General features: G+C 55.4%; 1 protein-coding gene and 1 long non-coding RNA gene across 4 annotated transcripts in view; one reads left to right on the forward strand and one right to left on the reverse strand.

Moving 5' to 3' along the window:
• Nucleotides 1-1,534: 1,534 nt before the first annotated feature.
• On the reverse strand, nucleotides 1,535-2,490 carry LOC112530334. Its single transcript, XR_003071924.3, has 2 exons — nucleotides 2,094-2,490; nucleotides 1,535-1,647 (listed from the first exon to the last, which is right to left on the reverse strand). It is a non-coding gene; the product is annotated as an uncharacterized LOC112530334 (long non-coding RNA).
• Nucleotides 1,745-22,552, forward strand: part of LGR6 (leucine rich repeat containing G protein-coupled receptor 6) — a 70,509-nt gene continuing 49,701 nt past the window's right edge. For 2 of the 3 annotated variants that reach the window (XM_003642732.6, XM_004934825.5), the window contains exon 1: nucleotides 1,745-2,095. In XM_003642732.6, coding sequence (XP_003642780.2) covers nucleotides 1,905-2,095 — 191 coding nt within the window. In that variant the 5' untranslated portion in view covers nucleotides 1,745-1,904. Of the gene's footprint in view, nucleotides 2,096-16,901; nucleotides 17,077-22,552 lie in introns of those variants that run through there. The other variant, XM_004934826.5, reaches the window with a different exon arrangement.

The following is a 22,552-nucleotide window of genomic DNA, read 5'->3' on the forward strand; positions in this document are numbered from 1 at the left end:
GTCCAGGAGCAAACGATCCCATCTGGCAGCACAAAGAGATCGCAGCAGAGCGGCAGCCGAGGTGAACCTGCAGACAGCTGCAGCTGCAGCACAGCTTGGAGGGACCAGAAGGGACTTGGACAGGACGAGCACGTGGCAGGGAATTGTCCTGCATGTTGGTCAGCAGGTTTCACTCAGTGAGTTCAGTGCCACTGCATCTCCATGCTTTGCATCCCAGCTGCCGGGAGGCCGAGGCGGCGGCGATGCTGAATTTACGACCTCCCACCCACTGCTGGAGCCGCAGCTGCTTCCAGAGGGTGCCGTGGGAGCTGCGGTCGGGATGAATAATTTTCCAGCCCTGCATCTCAGAGCCACGAAACCCAGAGTGGGAGAGAGAGACAACAAAACAGTAACACAAAACAAAGCCTCCAGCGCGGGCCGCCCAGCGAGCTCTGCCCCGTGCCGCGTCCTTCAGCAGCCAACCCCCACCCTCCTCCCTCAGCCCCCTGCAGAGGCCGGGACCCCAGAGCCGAGCAGCGATGCACAGAGGCAGCTCAGCTCTCTGCAGAGCTGTGCTCATCCCATCTTCCCAACCCGCAGCTGCCACTAGAGGACAACACAGACGTTGTGCGCTGTGCAGGAACGCATCCCCTCACGTTCATAGCAGCGAGCCGGATGTGGAGCTGCGGTGCCTGGAACCGGGGCACCTCTCACAGCACAGAGCAGTTGCAGTTAGAGCTGGCTGAGAAGGGGAACTTCCACCCCGGAGGGATGTACTCAGGTTGGCCGTGGACACATGAAAGCTCTCAGGTCCAAATGAGACAGAAGCTCTGTTTCTGCCCAGTGCCCTTCAGGTCCTGCGTTGCTCTCTGCCAGGGTCAGTGCATCAGCCCCCAACCAGAGCTCCATTTGGAGCAGAGCTTTTTGGAGGAGATCCCCACAGTGCTCTGTGGATGAGGGGTCACATCTGAGCCCCGCTGGAGGTTTTAAGTCCCCCGCTTTGCAGCCCCATAAAACTCTCCCACCTCTTTTACCCTGAGAGAATGGGGACATCAGTTAGGAAAGACTTTTATTGCTGGAAGCAAAAGCGCCCTGTCAGGACGTGAAGCTGTGACATTCAGCTGTGACATCCTCAGCATGGCCACAGCCAGAGGGGTGACTACATGGGTCACAGCCACCCAAAGCGGGGTCCTTCTTTCTCACACCCCGGTTCGATGAGCATCTCCAGCATCGCAGCATCCCACAGCCCTGCAGGGCGCTCTGGAGCCGCCGCACGGCACTGACTGCCCCACACCCTGCAGCTCCCCCCCGCCCCGTGGAGGGGGATGGCGAGAGGAGCAGGGCAGGACCCAGCAGCCCGAGCTCAGCCCGGCTGCGCCCGAACCTCCCGGCTGCCGGCACAGACACGGAGCGATATCTGGGGTTGTGTTTCAGCGTCCCGAAGTCTGAAGCGCTTGCAGTGCAGGTTGGGTGCTGCTGCCTCCCTGTTCGTGCTCCAGCTCTGCCCTCCCCTGCGCTGCTCTCACAAAAAACTCTGTTATAAAACAAGCACTGCTCGCGGAGTTAAGAACGCGGCTTTATTTGTTGAGGTTTCTTTCTTTTTTTTTTCCCCTTCCTTTTTCTTTCTTTTTTCCTCTTTCTTCCCTTTGAATGAAATTCCTGCCAGCTCTGAGAGAGAGAGAGAGGGAAAGAGCAGAAGGTTTGACTCCTCCCACCGGAGCGCCTCACGCCCCTGCCCAGCCCTTGAAACCCAATAACCAAAGTCATCCAACAATGCCTTCCCTTCCCCGGCTGCATCCCCACCGCTCTCCCCATTGCCGCAGGTCGGGCGCGCGGTGACGGAGCGCCCCGGGGCGTCCCCTCGGTGCAGCTCTCAGAGTGGGGTTGATCCCCCCCGGCTCCCCACTGCTTGCAGCGAGCTGAGGATGGAGCGCTTCGTGTTCTGGGGCGTTCTGCTGGCGTGCTGTGCCCGCATCCGAGCGGCGGAGCCGGGCGCTGTGCCCCCGTGCCCGTCTCAGTGTCACTGCGAGCAGGACGGCGTCGCGCTGTCGGTGGACTGCTCCGAGCTGGGGCTGCCCGAGGTCCCCTCCGCCCTGAGCCCGCTGACCGCCTACCTGTAAGTACAGCCCTCGCTGCTCTTTTTCTTCCCTTTGCGCCGCTTTCTCGGACCCTCCGGCTTCGGAGCTCTGCGCCAGGTTTCACCCGAGTTACATTTCCTCTGGAAATTGGAAACAAAAATGAATCAGCTGAAAAGAAAGAAAGGCAGCAGTTCCTCCAGGAGCTGCCAAGCAGAGGCAGACCCTCCTCACCCCCCCGACCCCCCACCCCCGCGCCCCTCCGCTGTTTGCACTGCGACGTTCTGCACGCGTTGCTCCGGGGCTGCTTTGCTGGGTGAACCCGGATTGTCTGAGAGCACAACGGAGCGCCGGTGCTGAGCAACGACTGCCAGCTGCTCTGGGATCCCTCTGTCAAACGCTTCCACAGGTGTGATAACTCACGGATTTTGGGGTTGGGCTGGGCTGGCCACCAGCTGTGCCTAAATTGCCCCTTTGAAATAAATCTTAAGGTCCTACAGGTGTTTTAGGTGCTCCCCCTGCCTTTTCTTTTTTTTTTCTTTTTTTTCTTTTTTTCTTGTTCTGGATGGATTTAAAGGTTCCTAATGGGCTCAGTGTCTCTCATCCCCTCTGGTATGAATACCCCAAAGGATGTCACTCCTGCAGGGATTGGGGGAGCCTCAATGCTGAGCTCAGCAGTGTTGTCTGATGGTGTCCTATGGGCTGGGAGGATCCCACATTTTGAGCCGGGGGAGGGGACAAACCGGTGGGCAATGGTGCACCCTGGGGAGGATGCTTGGTGCTTCTATCAGCAGAGTGCAGTGCAGCAGGTCGGGAAGGACCTTGTCTTCCCCAGCTAGGGGTGTGCTGCTGATGGAGGCTGCAGTGTGTGAGGAAGGGCAGGTGTCCAGCTGTGGCATCCTGGTGTTCCGGGCCGGTCCTGGGATGCAGCTCCTCCTCAGCACCCCGAGTTCAGTAGGGGCTCTGCAAAACACGGCTGGGCCGTTGGGGCCCGGTGAGAGCTCCCGTTAGCCCGAGGGCATTGCTTTATGTACCGGGCAGCTGCGAAGAAGACAGGGCAGGAAAGATGAGTTTCACTAAAGATGACGCAAAGGGAGAGCTGTGCGAGGCAGGCTGTATTCCCGTAGCAGAGCGGACCGCGGAGCGCTTTTCACGCGAGGTTCCTCCCGCATTGGGAGCCGCGGGCAGCCGCTGCCTCCATCCCCGTTACCCCGCGGTGGGGAGGTGTGGGGACACGGAGCCCTCCGCCGCTGATCGGCGCTCCCGGTGCGAAGCGGACGGAGGATCTGCGGCTGCCACCTCCGCCAGCAGCGCGCACACGATGGCGCCACTGACAGCGGATCGTCCGCCGTGCGGGGACGCGCAGGGTTGAGCGCTGCCCCGCATCTCCGCGCCGCGTCCGGAGACCCGAGAGCGTGCAAAGGCACCAGAGAGCCGAGCGATGCAGCCCGAGTGCCGCGTGTCACAGCTCCGCCTTCCGCTGCGCGGGGAGGGCTGGCGGGGGAGGACGGCAGCGGGGTGAGAGCGGGTCTGCAGGCGGGGACCCGCATCGAGATGAGGCAGAGCAGCGGGGCCGCAGCAGAGCTCAGCCCCAGAGCTGCACCACGAGCCGATGGGGTGGGACGGAACGCGTTGTTTCACCGGGAGGGAAATGCTTGATGTAAGCAGATCAGTGTTGATGGAATAGAAGAGATATCGAGAGATTATTTCAGCGCTTTCACTTCTCTCCAACTCTCCTTTTGAAGCTTCCATTTCCATATTTTCACCTGCTCGAGGTGCATTTACCTGTCAGCCATTCAATGCTCACGCTGTGGGTCTGTGGAAGGATCACTGCAAAACATCCTGACATTTCTAAAACTCGTTATATTGATTTTGGTGGTGGTGGTCGACACCTCAAAATTGATTCGTTGGCTCTTAGTCGTGGGTTGGGAGCAAAGGAACAGCTGAAGACTGAATTTCCAACCAGGTGGAAACCTGCACGTCCTTGGGGGCTCTCCCTGTCTCCTCCTCCCCGTCTCTCAGCCCCTCTGTCACAAGCTCTGCTCTCAGTACCAACAGCTAGAATAGTTTGGGTCCGACAGTGCTCACAGTGGCCCCATTCGGGGCTCTGCCGTGGCTCATTGGGCCCCGTGCAGCTCCGTGAGCCCCCAGCTGGCCGCAGTGCTGCAGATCGTCACTGAGCCCTTCCCCAGGTTTCAGTCCCAGGTGCAGAGCCATTCCCTGCGGGGTGTCAGCAACGTCCCCTTCTCGGCGGGGCACCGCCCGCGGCTCTGCAGGATGGGGAGCGCTCAGCCTCCCCACGCCGCTCCTGCGCAGCTGGCAGGGATTGCCGGCTCGGGTGTACGGGATGAGGAGCGCGCTGATGAAGGCAGCACGGAGCGAACGTGTACGAGGACACGGCTAACAGACCGTGCAGCACCGCAGGGAGCTGCCGGCCGTCCTCCCCGTGCTCTGGGCCTCAGCACTGCGGTCTTCGCTCGTACCCAAAGCCCGTGAAGTCGTCCCCCCCCCCCTCCTCCCTGCCCGCCCCCCGGGCTAAGCAATACGCCACAGCCTCCCCTCTCTCCCTCCCTTCCGTGAAGAATAAGCTCATAAATCTGCCCGGGGCAACGAAAACACTGAGCTCATGGCCCTTAGATCTGCGCAGGAGGAGCTCTCGTTGGCGATTAAAGGAGTTTAGGGTTTGCTTTGAAATGCGCTTTGATTCTGGCAGAGGCTCCGGTGCCAAAAGGCAGCGATGGAGCTGCGAACGCCTCTCCCCCTCTGCACCTGCCTGGGTCAGGGAGCAGCAGGAGGGTGGAGGAGGGAGAGGGAAGCACGGCGCCTCCTTGGGGGCTGCGGGACCCCCCCCTCCCGCTTGAGGAATCCCACCCCTTTCGTTGTGAGTGGCCTCGGGTCCCACTGCAAAGAGACCCCGGGGAGACAGAACAGTTTCCAGAACTCAGCATCCCCCGTGAGGCACCAATTAGTAACGCTGCCCCTCATTCAAATGGAAAGCGATGCCCGAGCACCGCAGCACCCAGCGGGGCTGTGCATCACCTGCCGGGCCGTGGAGAGGAACACCTCTGCTGAGTAAGGGGGATGTAAGGCACGGGCTGCCTTCCCGGGGGTGTTACCGGTGTAGGGATGGCTCTGGGTGTCATCGCATCCCATACGGGACAGCTTCGAGAAACTTCTCCGTTCTGAACGCTCCCCAACCTCAGTACAGCAAATTTTTATAACTGCATGCATGAAACCTGCGGGAAAGGCACTGGCGCTTACAGACAGAAAACTCAGCTCCTATTTCTCATGGAGAACACGAGAAGGAGTTCCGGTAGCGGGGAACCACCTCTGCTGCTCTGCTCTGCCCCATTCCCCGCCGCTCCCCCTCGGCTCCGGGCAGGTCGGTGCGAGGGGCGCAGAAGCAGCGCTTCAGCCCAGCGGAGGAGGAGGAGCAGAGGGCAGAGCAGCGCCGGACGCTTTCTCCGTGCCCGCAGGGCCATAGGAGCCGCCGGGCGTCCCACGGAGCAGTCCCGTATGGGGAGGTCACCTCCCGGAGCGGTGCGTGGCCGCAGAGGACGGGGACATCCCTTTGGGGTCGGCTGTGGGGTGTTGGTGCAAACGGAGCACCACCCGCAGCCACGTATCCCAGCCGGGAGCTCAGGCGGGAGGGGGGGTGAGACCTTCGGGGCGCTGCTGTGCTGCGGTCCCACTCAGGTGAGCTCCACGGAGGCACGAACTGCTCCCTGAGCCCAGCAGCTCGGCCAGAGCTCTTTGAGCTCACCTGATTGCTACAGGAAGCTGCCTTGCTTTGAGCACCCTGAACACACAGGTGTAAATAGCAGCTATTTCACCTCTCTGACTAAGCCAAAAAGAAAAGGAGGAGGAAAGGTTGGTTTGCATTAAACAAATAGATTTTTTTTTTCCCGGGTTTCCCATACAATTAAAATCAAACCAAACCAAACCAAAACAGATTTGTTTTGTGTATCTCTGAGACGTTTTGCTTTGACCCCAAAAGGAGAACTTTTGGGTTACTTGAAAACCTCTCAGCCCTTATAAGAGCTTTCACTGACAACAACACCGCCTCCACTCCTTCCTTCCTTTCAGTGGAGCATAAACTTTTGGTGAATTCACCACTGTGGGCTCCCAGCCTGGATGTCACCCAGTGCCAATGGCCTCCCAGTGCCATTCCTGCCTGCCTGCATCCCACTGCACACACACAGAGCCTCACAGCAGCATCCCATAGAAACAGCCCCACATCCCATAGCAGCACCCCCACATCCCGTGGCTGCGCTGACATCCCTGGGAGATCAGATGGCGGCCAGGAGAGGGGAGGAAGGAATCCACGAAGGCTCCTTTTGGCTTCAGAGCTCTCCTGCCTCTCCCCAGCTCCTGCCAAGACACCTTCGAAACACCTCTGAGACGTGTTGGGCACTGCGACTGGGCTGGAGGGGAAATCCACGCTCCCTTTGAAGTCTGGATACTTGAGGAGTCTTGGAATTATAGGGCTGTAATGTACAGGAATGTGTGGGGCTGTAATTGTGACTTAGATCCCTGGATGAAAGGTGCTACGTACACACAGAAGGTATTATTATTATCGCTGTTATTATTGCTATTATTATTACTACTATTATTATTATAGGGCTGTGATATGTGGATTGGAGATGAAAGTAGCACCAAAAGATCCTGAAAGATGGGAAGTGTCTTAAGGAAGTTTCAGGCTGGGATTTGGTTTGTCTGCATGGGGGAGCAGGGCAGGTTGGCTCCGTGCACTGACAGCAGTGGGGCTGTCACGGAAGGAGGGCTGTATGCAGACCCCCTCCCCAAAGCTCGGTCGCTCTGCAGGCTGTCTGCAGGAGGAGCTGTTCCAGAGAAGTTGCTGCAGGAAAAAGAAATGAATGAATAGATAAAAGACATCGGACATTTGCACCATTCCTTCTGATTGCTGCCATCCCCAGATAAGGCTGTGGGGGCCAAACCTTCTGACATACAAAGTAGTGGCTCTCAGGAGGGCTTAGGGATGGGTGATGGGGGAGGGAGTTGGAGCAAAGCCCCAGTGGTGCTGAGCAGCAGAGCTGGGTGCACTTTGGTCCCCCTGCAGCATCCAGCACCAAAGCCAGAATGATACCCAGCACCAGAGCCAGGACCATATCCAGCCTCAGCATTACAGCTGTGCCTGATGGAGGTGGATGGATGGATGGATCCAAAGACTACCCTAGGTGCCACATCACGCTCCAAACAGACCTCACCTGCAGAGCAAATGGGGATCATGGCCCTGGCACTGGGATTTGGGTACGGCCGTGCAGCGCTGTCAAGCATAGCTCACCACCAGATAGCAGTAAGCAGGTTGTTGGCAGCCCGACCGCAGTGGCTTCCTGAGAATGTTTGTGTTCTGGTTTTGTTACTCCACGTGCCTTGTAAAATCTGATGCACAGGAACAGGGCATGGACCCAAACCCGAGCAGCCATGGAGCATGGAGAGCCATTGCAGCCTGACCACTGCGCAGCTCCCCCTGCCCAGCAGGAGGGCTCAGCTCCCAGCCCTGCGCCGCTCCTTCCCAGCAGCACCACTGTGTGCCTTGAATTCCATGGACAGTGCCCACCACACCTTCCCTCAGAAAGGGCCGTTTCCTACAGATGTATCCCAGTATGGGCTCTCAGATGTTGTCATCTTGGGATATTGCTGGCTTTCAGTTGTTGCTCACGCTGCTGCAACTTGTCTGGACAGGACAGGTGAAGTGCATGAGCAGAGGGAGTGCCACTGAGTCACCTGCAGGGCATCTGGTTTCCAGATGTGCCCCGTACACTTCAGTGCCTTTCTCCCAGGAGATGGGGCCACAGGTGTTGGGGTCATCCCTTCATGGATCTGCATCTGAAAGGGGAGGGAGCAGAGCTGGAGCTGAGAGCAGCGGGCAAAGGTTTCCATGTCCTGCAGCTGTGGGAGCTGGGAGCAAACGTGGCTGCTGGGGACTCTCTCTTCTTCACACAGAGCAATGTCAGAGTCAGTGCCCTGCCGGGGTCTGTGGGGAGGAGGGATGGAATGGCTGTCTTTGCTGTACCCCCAGCAGGAAGGGGCAGTGGGGCAGTGCTGGGAGCTGAGTGCAGGCAGCACGGAGCATGCAGGCTCTGGTCCAGCGTATGGCAGCCAGAGGTGGGAGGTTTGCATAAGCTCTGCCCATGATTTCCCAATTTGGGAGAGCATCAGGGAACACTGGGCTTGCCCATCGATCTTGGCCATAGCCAGGCTAAGCCCCCCACCGTGTAAAACCTCCTTGTAATTAATGAACCTTCTTCCCATTAAGTGTCACAATAGAACAATTCGTTATTACTGATGTGTGCAGACTGCACATTCCTTTGGCTCTGCTGCCTCCTACAAAAATGTGGAGACAGATCTGTTTAGAGATGAGTCTGTCTCATCTGCTCTGTCTCTGGCAATTTGCTCATTGCAGGTTCTGCTCTCCAGCTCTTTGACCTGTACCTGCTTCTTAACCCTCCACATCTCAGCTTCCAGCTGATGCAGACGAGCAGTTTTGCACTGGAGAACATCTGTCAAAAAATACAAATAGAGGGGGGGGTGATTTGAAACACTGCTGGAGTGTGACAGCACTGCTCAGAGCGCAGCCACCAGCAGAGATGCCACAGCTTCCAGACTCCCATGAAGTACAGACACTCCAACTCATTCCTGCTGTCAAAAGTTTCTGCTTTTACCCCAAAATTCTCAGCAACAGCATTGTCTGTGAGTTTCTTTCCTCTACCTGGAGGGCACTGTGTGTGGGGCAGAGGAAGGTCACTCACTAACAGCCAATGGAGGTGACCCAATGGAGACAGCCTGCTCCCAATGTTCTCAGGACGTTCTGCACCTATCCTGCATGCTGCTGGGACTTGACTCTTGCCTTGCAGTCTGCTGAAGGAGGTGCAAGCCCTGGAAATCACAGATGTAGTGGGCCAGCACAGCACAGAGGCTGGAGACCTATCAGCCATGCTGGGCAGGGTAACCACTGAAAACAGAACAAAGTGGAAGCAGAGTGTTTTTCCAGAAAGAAACGAGATCTCTGACATGGGAAAGGCAGATTGGTGCTCTTGAGGAGCTGTTTGCTGCTGAGAGCAGGAAGCTTTTGGATGGCAATATGAGCATCCCGTTATTTACCATCTAGCTGCAGCGTTGTTGGAGATGGGTTCCCCAGGACTGGGATGCTCCTTGCAGAAGCCATGCCTATTAAAATGAGAGAAAGAGAGAAGGCTGTAGGCAGCTCTAATTAGCCCAAAGGATGCCTGCATGCTGGTGTGGAAAGGGAGCTGTGTGGCATCCCTGCAGTTCCGGGGCTGTCTCTGGCAATGTGAGGGCTGGAATAAGAGGATCGTTAAGGTTCTTTCCAACCCATTCTATGAGTCTGTGCTTCTATCTGCCATCATTTGTCCTGGGCTTCTTTTTGGCATTTGCTGGAATGAGGGAGGAGGAGGTCTCCATTGGAGTTCTCCAATGTGGATTACTCCCAAAGCAACGAAGTGCTGTCTGTGAATCTCCTCAGGATCCACTGATCTTTGGATTTCACACTCCAGAGGATCACTGGGTAGACCAGGAGGTGGGGAGTGGTTTTTCAGAAGTCTCTTCATGGGGATTCATGAAAGGGTGAAAGAGCTCAAAGCAGCAAAGGTGTAATTTATTTGGTTGATCTGAGCAGAAACTGTGAAAGCCCCCTCGCCCTCCCCAAAAACCACAATGGTTCAGCTTTTCAGAGTGGAGTTTGTAGGTGTTTTGTCTAGACTGCCTCCCCTTTGATGGAGCTGGAGACTTCTGACAATGAAAATCTGGCTGGGCTTTAAAGACTTCCTTTGATTTTTCCAGATGGGACTGTAATCCCAGTGCTCAGCCTGGCCCAGTCTGCTGCTTTGTAATTTAATGGAACAGAGAGTGAAAGCATTGATAGACCTCAACTCGTCAGCCCAGAGAGCTGCACAGATAAGTGAGTGGCATAATGCTATGGAGATTTTGGAAGCAGGGTAATGTGTACCCAGTCATCCAAATACTATAAGCCTAACCATCACCTCAGAGCTTATTTTCCTGATCTACCCATTGCCTTAAAGTCAATAAGCGACACCGAATAGCTCTCCTGCTGCCAACAGCATACGGTGTGTTTTCCAAAGGATGGACCTCAGTCAGGAACCACAGCAGGCAGAAATCACATGGGATCGTGGCATTTCTGAAGGAGCCGGGTGTGATTTGTGTCCATCTAAAGAGAAAACCCGGTGCAGGTAGGGTGAGTCACTGCAGGAGGATCGGCCCCTCTTCGTGGGACTATAAAGGGAACCCAAGTCTAGCTCAGATGTAGACATGTGCATTGTAGGCATCCAAATGGTGGTGAGGTTCAAACGTCCCCTCTTCAGTAATTCCAGGAACGGGGAGATCATTTGGTGAAGTCTTTAATTAATTGGTGATAAAAGTTAATGAAGCTAATAAAACACTGAAACCTACTAACTGTCTTTGGCGTGGCCAAGTCTGTGATGTCTCAGCGTTCATTTCCATTGCCTCTGGGGAGGGGAAGCCCAGGGATTCGGTGGAAGAGCTGTCAGGATTTCACCTCTCTAATTTGGCACCTCGGCTGCGACGGCTCCAATTCGCTGCGGCTGAGCCTGCAGTCTGCCCAGGTTGGTTCACATCCCATGCAAGAAGCAGTGCTGCTGTCCTGGATTACTGTTATGAAAGGGATCCAACGAATGTCTACAAAAACCCGGAGCTCTTTTTATTTTTGCAAGTTAGCTGCATTAGCTGTGCCCAAAGGCTCTTCCCAAATTACAAGAGGGGGAGCTTTGTAAATACGTGAGCTGCCATCTCATTTCCGAGATCAAGGGCAATGGGTGCGTTTCCTGCAGCTGGCTTAGCTGGAACTGGTGGGTCCTCTGGGCTTAAAAGGGAGGATTGGAGGTCTGGAGTACCTTCTGCACCAAACTGTGCGCTCTCTACGGTTCAAGGTACAGAGCCTGGAAAAGAGGCAGCAAATGAGAGAGAAAGATCTGTGAAATGGGAGCATTGGCTCCTAGCACTGCTCCCGAGTCCTTTCTCTCCTTGGTTAGTCGGGCAGGTCCTGCCTTACTGCCCCGGCCGGTTCCAAGTGCCTTTGACTTGGAGCTTAGGGAAATGTTCCTTTTGCCACCTCTCTCTTCCCCTGCTGCTCCTTCTGCCGGTGCTCAGAGTGGTTCCCATGATGGAAAACACTCCTGTGGAAGCATTTGGCTTCACTGGGGGCTTTAAGCCCGTTGTGGGTGCAGTGCGCTCTCACCACGTGGGAACTGCCGGTGAAATGGCTGCAAAACCAACGGCCCCACCAACACCTCCCCCGCTCCCCTTCCCCTGCCAAAACAATAATAACTTCACATGAGCTTTATTCCACATTTCCTGCTTCCTCCCATTCAGTCCATCCCGGGCCAGAGACCCCCTGACAGATGTCTGTGCTGCAGTTTCCATGCGATGGTGCATTTGGGGTCGTGGTGCCCAAAAGCGGAGCGGCTGCGATGTCAGGCAGTGCTGGTACCGCTGTGCTGTGAAATGTGAAATGCGGGCTGCGCCGGGGGGCTGCAGGGGAGCTGGCCCCAAAGCACGCCGTTCTGCCACCGCATTCTCAGACAGTGCTCTGAGCGCTGCGGGCTGACGCCTGCCCATGGAAGACGGAGAGAGGAGTTTCTCTTTCAGGGCTTTGTTAATGGAAAAATGCATTTTTCTCCTCAAATTGAACACTTCCTTCAGAACATCGCGCTCTTTGCCAGGACGTCTCAAATTTCCACTGGAAAAGCTGAGTCGTGACGCGTTGAGCGGCGTCTTCCAACCCTCAACCAAAGCTCCTGGCTGAGGCAGAACCCCGATGGGCTCACAGCGACCGAACCCTGCAGCGGGAGGCACCTGCAGCTCACACAGCCCTGCAGATGGGGCTCCTCACTGGGCCCAGCGTGGCTGCGATGTGACAACGATGCTAACGCTATGCAGCAAATCAATGCTGTACCTCCAGCTGTGCCTTTGTTCCGAAAAACACATCAGGAGAGTTTCGTAGGGCCCCAATGGGAGCAGCCGGCCTCTCAGTGCTTCCCTGTATTCTCCCCCGTGGCCCTTCTAGGTGGGGATGGACAAACTATGGAGAACCAGGAAAAAACAGCCCCAGGAGGAATTATTGCAGCTGCCCTCACAAGCTGCACGCGGGGGACTTTGTGCTGGGTTGAAGACAATGTTTCGTCTGAGTGGATCTCAAGCGATTCAATGTGTTTGAGCGTCAGCTGGGATGAAGGATGGTGTCGTCCAGGGGATATGGTGAAAACAGAACCACGGTCTGAGTTTTGCAGCCTTTGCCTCCACAGATCACTGGGAAAAACGGGTGCCAGTTTGCCAAGCTTTGCTTTGCTGTCCCATCAGTGCATCTGGCAAAGCAAACCCTTTCCCCCCCAGAAGCCCATTGGTGGTCTGTTTTTCTGGTGGATTGTCCCAAACACAGCGGGAGGCAGCGACTGCCCAGCACTGTGAATGGCACTGAGCTGATTTCCCCGTGGTGGGACGGAGGACAGCACTGACTGCAGATTTTCTGTCCCTTAAGATTTATCTTTGCACGGAGGCGGCAGTGCCGAAGGGAGCTTTCATTTCGTTCCTCCTTTGGCTGTTCTTGTGTTTGTGACCCAACAGCAACAGCAGCAGCCTCTGGTGGCAGGTGATGCCGGAGGTGCTGGGCTGAGGGCAGTGGTGTTTCTGCAGGGCCCCGCGTGGGTGAGAAGGGGCAGAGCTCTGCGGTGAATGCTGGAAGCTCAGTAGAAAAAGTGGGAAAAGCCGTGACATTTTTGTCCAGTGAGAACAAAGCAGAAAAACAAAATCCTGCTCCTGCAGCGGGGAGATGTGGGCTGCGAGCCCTCCAGAAGATGCTCCTCTCCAACCACGGTAGCCAGCCGCATGGAGCAGGACGGGGGATGGGATTTGAGGGGGGGGATGCTGAGGTGTGGCGCCCATCAGCAGTGTGAGAGCAGGAGCTGCGGTGGGCAGGAGCTGCAGGAGGACGAGCTGTGCCATGCTGCCGGAGCATCCTCCTGGTGCAGAGCTGGGCTCGCCGCTTTCTTCTCCCTGCTGTCAGGAGATTTACAGCTTGTGGTGGGGAAGACAGCAAAATTAATAGCGCAGACTCCTTTGAAGACTCAGACTGAACGGAAGGATGGTCTGGCATGGATGGGAGCTGCGCTGCTGCAGCCAAGCCCTCAGCCTTCCTGCAGGCCCAGCCCGGACAGCAGCCGAAGCCCTGCAGAACCAAGGGCTGCTGCTTTTGGACAAAAGGCACTTTCTGCTCAAACCACCGCTCTGACAGCGCTGGCCAAGGGCCAGACAACGTGCGGTCGGAGTTCAGAAGCTTTTCTGCTGACGTGTGTGTTGGAGGTGGCTGGGCAGCGATGTGCCCCTACCTTTCACTGCCTGGATGGTTTGTGGCTCAGCAGCAGGGTCTCCACAAACCCAATCCTGCTTATTTCCGAAGGGTCCCAGGGGTCTGGTGAAGGGAGGGACCAGCGGATCGCCCCACCGATAGACAGCAGCATGCTTGGAACAGGGGGGTCACACACTTCAAGCTTCCCCCACTGCCAGCAGCTTCCCCCAGCCCAGTTGCCTTTGCAGGGTTCGTAGGCAGATGTCACAGCAGGGCATGGACATTGGGCTCCTTGTGCAGCAGCTCTGAGTCCCTTCTGACTGTTGCTGTGCTGGTAGGGAAGGCAGTGGAGCTTTCTCTTACGGCTCTTCATTTAGCAGAGCGCAAATTCAGAGCACCACCACCGAGGACAGTACTGCACGCGTTGATGTTGGTCCTTAGGAGCATGCTGGCATTGAGAAATGTTACAGCATGGCAGAAGGAGAACAGGATGGTGAGGAGGGAAGAGGGAGATGCATCAGGGGTGAGGAGGGAAGAGTGCATCAGGCATCCAGACTGGCTGAGGGGGCTCTCTTTAATCTGGGGGTACCACGGCAGCAGCCCTGGGCCTTGACTTCATAGAATCACGGAATCACTTGAGTTGGGAGGGACCATTATAGGCCATGAGGTCCCTCTCCTCGCAGTGAACAGAGACAGACACAGCTCCATTGGGTACTCAGAGCCCCTCCCCTGACCTTGGCTGTCCCCAGGACTTCCTAAGCCCCATCCTCACCAGACACTGCGAAGTGCCACTGGTTGTCCCCACAAAGACAATATCAGTGTCCCAGGCCACTGTTTGACAGACCAATTGGCAAGGAACCGGGCAAGTGTTGGTTACAGGCACAGGTGGCAGTGCATGGGTGGCTGGGGGCGATGGCAGACCTTCACACTCCTCAGAGCTTTTAGCAAAGCAGCTCTTGGACTCACAGCATGAAGTGAGGCTCTCTCATTTGAAAAAGGGATTTCCTGAGCTTCTAGGGCTCCAAAGTCAGAAAGTAAACAAAAGAAACCCAATATTCTTCATTGTTAACCCTTTTGCCCAAGCAAGTAGGCAACATCCAGAGTCACGACGGGCTGGTTTTGTTAAGATGAAAAGTAAATTATAGGAGTTGGGTGTATTCTTGATGTAATCTCATTTATTTACCAAGAACACACGCTGGGGCCTGTTCCCCTGAGCACTGGCAGAACAAACAGCCACCAGCTTGGCTCAGAAATCCCACACCTGCTCCTCCGTGCCCAGGAAGCCCTGCCCTGTCACCCAGCAGCAGCCAGGACCGAGGGCCATCACCTGCAGCCTGACTCCAGGGCTCGACATCACAGATCTCATAACCACATGGCTTTCGGTCTGAGCTTCCTCTGGAGGAGCGAGTAGTAATAATCAGGATGATGTTTTCCAAACCTGTTTGCTAAGGTTGGTCTGGATTTTGGAGATGGGTCGGATCCGTTCAGAACGTACAGCCATTGCTGGAAGGGAACTGCAGCGCACTGAGGTGGTTGCCTTGAAAATCTGTTGTCTCTTTTAGGATAAATGAGTATTTGAAACATTCTGCAAGCAATCAGAGCACTTGAAGGCCAGAGATGGGCATCTCTGGTGTCCAAAGGAAGGCGAGAAGGAAGACCAAAGCACCTCCCATGAGCCCATGTAGCACTTTGTGCCCTTCCCATGACCACCACCTTGGCTCATCCCATAATGGCACGTGGGACATTTCCAGCAGCACAGATATCTCCTGTAAGCAGGGAGCAGAGCGGGCACAGCACTTCAGCTCTCCAACAGAGGCAAAGTTTCAAAAGCTAAAGGCAGTTCCCATTGGCAGTCCGTGTCACCCCACTGTCCTCAGGGCACAACGCTGGTTTCCATGCGAGGAGCTCAGAGGTCTAGATGCTTGGATTGCCTAATTCTGTGGCCAAATCCCCACCTCCAGCCCAGGCTTCTCTTGACACATTTCAAGAAATGAGAAGTGAAGAGCAGTGCCAGATGGGGACACAGGAGCCCAACTCTGTGCAGCTCTCTGCTGGGGCCCTGGCAGATGGAGAGCTTGTGGTCACTCTCAGCTTTGTTTCACACACCTCATCCATCAGAGGAAGCTTGACCCAGCCCAGCTGCCCACCAGAGCAGGGTGGGGACCACTCAGAGTTCCTGCAGGACCATCGGCCTTTGGTTTGTGGCAGCTCAAGATAGTGAGGGAGTGAAGAACATCTGCACAGCACCTGTGGAGTCTGCTAACACGGCTGAGGTCTCCATCAGTCCATCAGCCATCATTTCCCACAATAGTCTGGGTTAGCACATCACTCTGTGGCCTTGATTCCCTTCCCAATGTTCCACGTACTGGTGGCCCATGGGAGTCATGCCATGCTCTAAGGCACAGCATAGAAAAGGGCTTTGTCTCTCCATGTGCCTCAGTCCGTTGGGCCAATGAAAGACTAATGCTCCAAAGCTGAGTCCAAAACTCAGGGGGCAAATGACACAACCACCAATTTTCTCCAGAAATGTTTTGCATGTTTGAACTGCACAAGATGAAGAAAAAGACCAGGCTAGAGTTGAATGGGAGCACTGAATCAGCTTGGGCTCTTGGGGAAGGCTCCGTGTCTCACGGCCATGAAGAAATGCCACCTTCCACCTTGCAGGCAGGGAAAGGACCTGGAGCACTGCAGGCCGTGGCTTTGAAGGTGGTTTATGCAGGATCAGGCTGCCAGCAACCATCCCAACCATGGGAAGGTGTCTGCCCATACCTCAAGGAGCACGGCCACATCCCAGGAGGGGAGGTATTCAAAACCCAAAGTGTTCCCTGCGTTACCCACACAAACACCTCAACCTCTGTGTGGAAGGTCAGCACATCTCAAACCAGGCAGAGCAGTCTGAATCACAGGATGGGCACAGCATCCCCACCTCTGAGAACCTCCATGCTGAGAGCCTCAGCCCCAGCATTACACTGAGCAGGATGCAGCCTGAGTAACACCTGCACCAGGCAGGCAAGGCTGGATGCCTCCTGCAGCCAGACACTCATGGCTGGAGCTGCCTCTTGGGGATCTCCTCCCCTCCCAGCCCTCCTTGGCCCTTTCCCTGCTTTATTCTTTCCTCTTTTAGTACACCCTCTGTTTCCCAAGCCCACTGATTGTTCTCCCTTTTGTGCTGGGGCAGACAGCCGGGCTCCCCAGACAATAGACAGGCTTCACCAGTGACTGGGAAAGAGAGGTGGAAGATTTACAGCCATGAGGTAATGGGCTGGAGGAATTCAAACTTTCTTTGCTTTAGGAACTGCCTCCCTTGTCCGCTTTGTCAGCAAAGTGGAGACAGGGAGGGTCGGAGCTCCATTCAGAGAGCTGGGCCAGACCTGAATCCTTGGGCTGGGGCTGTTGTCTGCCTCTGGGTGCAGCTTGCCCTGCCTGCTTTGACACTTCTTTTGCCAGGTTTCTCAACCTCGCCGAGTCGGTGACCCCCCTCTCCTTTACTCAGAGCACAAAAATGTCCCAACCCTTTTCCATTCACCCCAACTGTCAGAAGAAAAACGTCTCCCGATGCCTCTGATAGAGCATCAGAACGCGGGCAGGAGCATCGCACGCCAGACAGCGCACGGCGTGTGGGTGCACGGCAAGGCCAGCGGGAAGCTGTTGGTGCAAAAGGTGAGCTCCTGTGGGCTGTGTGGGGGCGAGAAGGCAGCCACAGCCAGAAGAAACGCTTCTGCAACTTGCAGCTGCCCGCGTGGTTTCAGCAGTCCCTCCTTGATGTGGGTGCAGCAGGAGCAGGCTGCGAAATGTGGCCTTTTGTCGTGAAGGGCCATTTTTGGGGGGACCCACAGCATAATTTCAGGCTGCCACGTTGGTTAATACCTTGGCTGCTCCAGGCAGGTGCCACGTCTGCAATGAACGATCGCTGTAAGCTAATATGTGTGTTGTGTCTGTACGACTCCATCACGTCCTCTGTGATGGCTCCAGACACTGTCAGTGTGCTGATCAGAGATGTCAAGTCTACCCATTCTGGGGGCCCCTCAGCACACCCCGACACTGCACTGCCAACGGGCTGTCAGCTAGAAAGCACCTGGCGGGCTGCATGCAGCACACTGTGTTCCACAGACAGTGCTTCTCCCCCAGCCCAGAGCTGGAAAGGGGGGGTCAGGGTGAAGGATGCGATGGGGCCACGGCCGTTGTGCCCCACACAGAGCCAGCCCGGTTCCTTCGTGTTTGTGAAGGTACCACGAGCATTTTCTGAGCAGTCTGGGGGCTCCATGCTGGGCACTGTTATCCCTCCAGCTTGGGCAGCAGTGTCTCTCACCTCCAGCCTGATTTCTGCACTCCTGGCCCGCAGGGTTGGCTGTCCTGCTCACAGATAACATCTGAGAACGAGCATTCACAGACCTGCCTGGGAGCTCCTCCGGCTCCATCCCAGCTGCCTGCAGGGGAGGTGCAGCAGCGGAGTGCTGGAGGTGCCCACAGGGCTCAGCACAAAGCTGAGCAATCGCAAAGGTTGAGTGGTTTCCTTAACCCAGATCAGCCATCGGAGCACCTTCACTACGAGCCTGCAGCAATGATCTGGAACTTGCTCTGAGCAGAGCGGGCAGCGGTGTGCTTTGGTGACGTCCAGTGCTGGTAACGGCCACGCATTGCTCCCACGTGGCAGAGCTTGGCAAGGCCGTAGCACCCGCATCATCCTTTGCCAAGGCTTGTCAGGACTTGATGTGGCTCCACAGAGCTCCCGTGGCCTAAGCAGCCTGGGAAGTCTGTGAGATCACAGCTGTCGTGGCTGGTTTCCCCACTGCCTCATTGTGCCAGGCTGGGCAGCACCTGCACTTTGCCTGTGGCCCAGAGCAGATCGAGGTTTCTTCTCAAGATGAATGTCATCTCCTCATTGTCTGCCCTGTGTGAGCTTCATGGCTCTCCTTGGTGGATGCCCCGATAGATAGCCCTGGTGAATACCCGCGGTGTGCAGGAGGGCAGCGCTGTGAGCTCTTCCTAGCAGTGCTGGTTAACAGTTGGCCGAGGCTTAAAGCGGGATGGTTTAAATTATTTTTGGGACAGGTTGGATACAATTGAAAACCTAGCATCCATAAAAGCACCTGCCAAGCCCAACTCTAAGTATAAATCATCTGCAGTGCCAGACCATCCTAAGCTGGTCCTGCTCCACTGTGAATTGTTGCTTTCCGTTGCTGTGTGAGTGCATTGCATGCATTCAGCCTCGTCACAGTGTGGTCGTTCCTTTGTACTTCAGCAGAGTACAGCACCTCTAAGGGGGGTGAGCTGACAAAGCCTGGGCACAGCCTCACTTCTCAGCAGGTGCCACTTTGTGACATTTTCTACCTTCCGAGGCTGCAGCTCTCCAGATGCTCTATTTGTGGTTGGCATTACATGGGCTGGAAGTTTGACATACATGCAGTGAGCTGGGAATGCTTTCTGGAGGCACTGCCAGCACTGATGCATGCGGCCATTGGGCTGAGCCTGGCCTTTCATCTGCTAATGATGTTTCATTTCTACTGTGGGCAGCTCTCTGCTGGGGGCAGGACAGGCAATGAGGTAATTAACAGCATCCTTTAGCATTGCCATGCATGGGCAAATGAGCCCTAACGACATTACAGAGCATATGAGCCTGTGATAAAATGCAGAGGGTTAAAAATAACCTACAGCTCCTCCCTATTTTTCTCTTGTGTGATCCCTGTGTGAGGGAGGATCAGGCTCTATTGATTCGTGTGCTGTAATCTGATGAGGACCACCTGAGAGGTCTCTCCATCAGCTCAGAGTCAAACCCATCCACCTCTCTTTGCTCGACCAAAGATCCGCACAGACCTTTTGGGGTTGGATGCTGTTCTCTGAGCAGTGGCTGAGAGACCTGTGGAGATTCCCGGTATGGTGGCTGGAAGTTGAGGTGAGTGTGAGGGCACCTCAGGTCCTCTGCAGATGTGGGCTGGCATAGGCAGGGTGTGAGGGGGGCTGCTGGTCAGTGCTGGCTCTAAGCCGATATCTGGGCTTGTTTTCCCAGCTGATTCCAGCTCACTTGCTGTTGCCATCGGTCAGGGTGAGCTCACAGACTGGCACCGGTATGAGCAGGGCAGTGATGCTGCAGTTCTGCCCCGCACTACAGCGTAAGCCAGATGGGAGTACTCAGAGCAGCCCACCTCCTTGTGTCTGCCGGCCAGCATTGCAACACAGTTGGCACCACGGCAGTGTCAGAGACACCACAACTGAGCCTTCCGCCCATTTCAGGCATGGGAACACATCCTTGGCTCTTTGGGTTGTTTATGACGCTGAATTGTCTTTGCTGGTTGGCCGTGCTGGCTGGGAGTGCTTAGGAAGTGCTGTTTAAACAGGCTTCTGTAGCATAACATCTTTCCAAACCAAACATGGCAACGGCCAAAGTGTGAGCCTTCCTGGGGTCCGATTCCCAATGAGCGCGGCCTCCCGGGGCCACTCCTGGCACAGCTCTGCCCTCTGAGCTGCAGGTCAGAGGCCGTGGATAGGCTGTGCTCATCAGTGCTGCACATCTGCAGGCTGAGACTGGTCATTCTCAGCACACGTGTGCTGCAAGAGCATCCCCACTGCTTCTTGCAAGTGCTTGCATATATCTGGATGTGCACTGTGTGATACGGGGGGGGGAGTTCAGGGTTGGCTGCGACATGGTGAGAGGACACAGGTGCAGGCATGGAGCTGCACACAGCCAAGGCACAGGTGTGGCTGCTCTGCAGCCCTTGGCCAGCAGAAATAAATCCCACCTGAGACCTTCACCCCCTCACCCATTCACCTCTTGGGTAACAGAAATCTGTTATCTCTGGAGCTGCTGGGCTGCTGCAAGGAACTGGAAGCACAAAGACAGGCCTTACATCGATGCTCGTCCTCTTATTTCTTGCCAGCTGAGCCTCCTGTGCTTTCCCAGGAACTTTAGAGAGCCGCTCCAGAAGTGCCAATCAGGCAGAATCCCCCATTCCCCATTAATTGGGTTCCTGATGGTGAGAGAACAGTGCGTGCAGCTGCAAAGCCGACATCAGCATTTGGAAAGCTGAGCGAGGAGAGGAAGCCCACGTAAATGCAGACCTGTTCCCTCTGCCAGCTCTTGCATGTGGTCACCCCTGGTACCGGAGTCTGTCCTGGTAAGCAGCAGAAGGGAATGGGAATACTGGTGGTGCACAGGGAAACAAAGTCTTTGGTTACCTCCAGCTAAAGCTGTTCTCCATCAAAGCCCGTTTTCTAGGCGATGTGCAGCTGTGGTTGAAATTGTTCTGAATGAAAACATCTTGTAAAAGTGAAAGGTTGTGTTTCAGTTTGGGTTTTGTTTTGCTTCTGATTTATTTTTTTTCCACGTTCAACCTTAGGTTAATGCATGCAGATAATGTATGTAATTAAATACTGTGTTCTCATGGCTTGGCATTTGGTGAATGAAATGTTTTGACGTTGGCTTAAAGCGTTCCAACCGGAGTTTCTGAGGCTTCCAACTGAAAATATCCGTCAGAATTTTGCTCCTGTAAAACATCTCTGAGTTCTGAATGATTTTTTCCCATCTGTGTCAGATGAACCCCCCTGAGGTTCTGTGGTGCATCTCCCCCAGCGCTGTGGTTTGTGTGTACGTCCCGTGCTCAGGTTTTGGGATGGTGTTCTGCCCTGCTGGGTGTAACCCCTGGGGTGCAGCTGTGGGGCTGTGCTCGCTGGGTGCTGCTGTGCCCTGGTTGCTGCCCTGGTTTGGTCCCCTGCTCAGAGCTCTGCTGCTGATGGGGTGGCATGCTGTGTGTGACTGTGATGTCTGCCAGATCTGTTCTCTGATTTCTTGCCAGACAGAGAACTAACAGGAGTAACTGCGGGCTGCCAGGTCCTCTCAAAGTGAAATAAAGCAGCGTGTCTGTGTGTGCGTGTGTGTCTGGTCGATTGCAGGCTATCGGTTTCCTCTCTGCCAGCCCTGGGCTCTGCCATCCCCCTTCTGTAGGTCTGGAAGTAAATGGAGCAGGGCTGCTGGCTGTGGGTGTCGGCAGTCTGGGACTGAGCAGAGCTGGGGGGAGCAGCTGGTAGTGAGGGAACGTGCACAGGAGAGGGCTGGGCAGAGGTTAAGTGTGGGTATGTTTGTGTCCAGGAAGGCTTTATTTCATCCCTCCTGCCCACGGCAGGGGTTGGATGAGGCAATCTTCAGAGATCCTTTCCAGCCCGAGCATTCCATGACTGTCAGCCTTCCCTTAGGCTCCCAGCTGCACTTCTCCAGGACACGTGGGGCCTCGTGCACCTGGTATGCATTTGGAGCAAGCAAAGGAAGGATGTGGATGGCAGGGGTTGCATGTGGCCCTGAGATGCAGGCTGTGTTCAGGGTGGGTGTGCAGGCAGCGCAGCTTCACCTCTGCCTGCCCCAGAAGAGAATCAGATCTCAGTGCTCTGAATTGGACACGAGCACTGAGCTGTGCCCAGAGGGAATGCTCTGAAAAACACCCCAACCCACCGTGGCTGAAAGAGGAGAAAAGCCTTTAGGAATACATTTAGCAACGTTCAAGTTTAGTCTCTTTGGGAAGCACTCAGCATTCGCTCACAGCCCCAGCCCGTGAGATGGCTTCAGAGGGTTATTTCTTCTCACTGTCTGCTCACAGAGAGCTCTACTGCTTCCTCTGCTCAGCCCATTTCTATCCCCATGCACAGAGGCCACAGAACACCGAGCAGAGATGGGGCAGCAGTGGGATGAGCTGGGAGAGGATTAGGGAGCGCTGCATGAGAGCGATGCTTGCCATGGGCCATTGGTACCCACTGCATGGATCAGACTTCTGATGGCCAACTGGTGCAGGGATGGGCTGGATCTCACCCTGGCAAACTGCTCTTGGTGGGATCTTTATCATTGGAACGCTGTGGAGATCGCAGGCAGGGCCTCCATGGGGGGGTGATCTGAGATCTCTGATCTGTTTTCAAACTGTAGAGGTGGGAGTTGAAACGCATTCTGCTTTTGCCCATTGCAGTGATAGGGGATTGAAGCGGGGCTGGTGCCTCCAGATATGGTGCAATGCAAATGAGCTCTTGCTGCTTTGATCTCTTTATCTTCCCTTTCTCTTTTTCTCCACCGAAGTACCTTTAGCACGGTTTTCAACCTGCAGGCTGAAGAATTTATAAAACCATCATTTATTGCCTTTGGGCTTCTTTATTAAAGGTG

The sequence above is a fragment of the Gallus gallus genome, chromosome 26, assembly GCF_016699485.2.
Source record: "Gallus gallus isolate bGalGal1 chromosome 26, bGalGal1.mat.broiler.GRCg7b, whole genome shotgun sequence".
In the NCBI taxonomy this organism is placed as follows: Eukaryota; Metazoa; Chordata; class Aves; order Galliformes; family Phasianidae; genus Gallus; species Gallus gallus.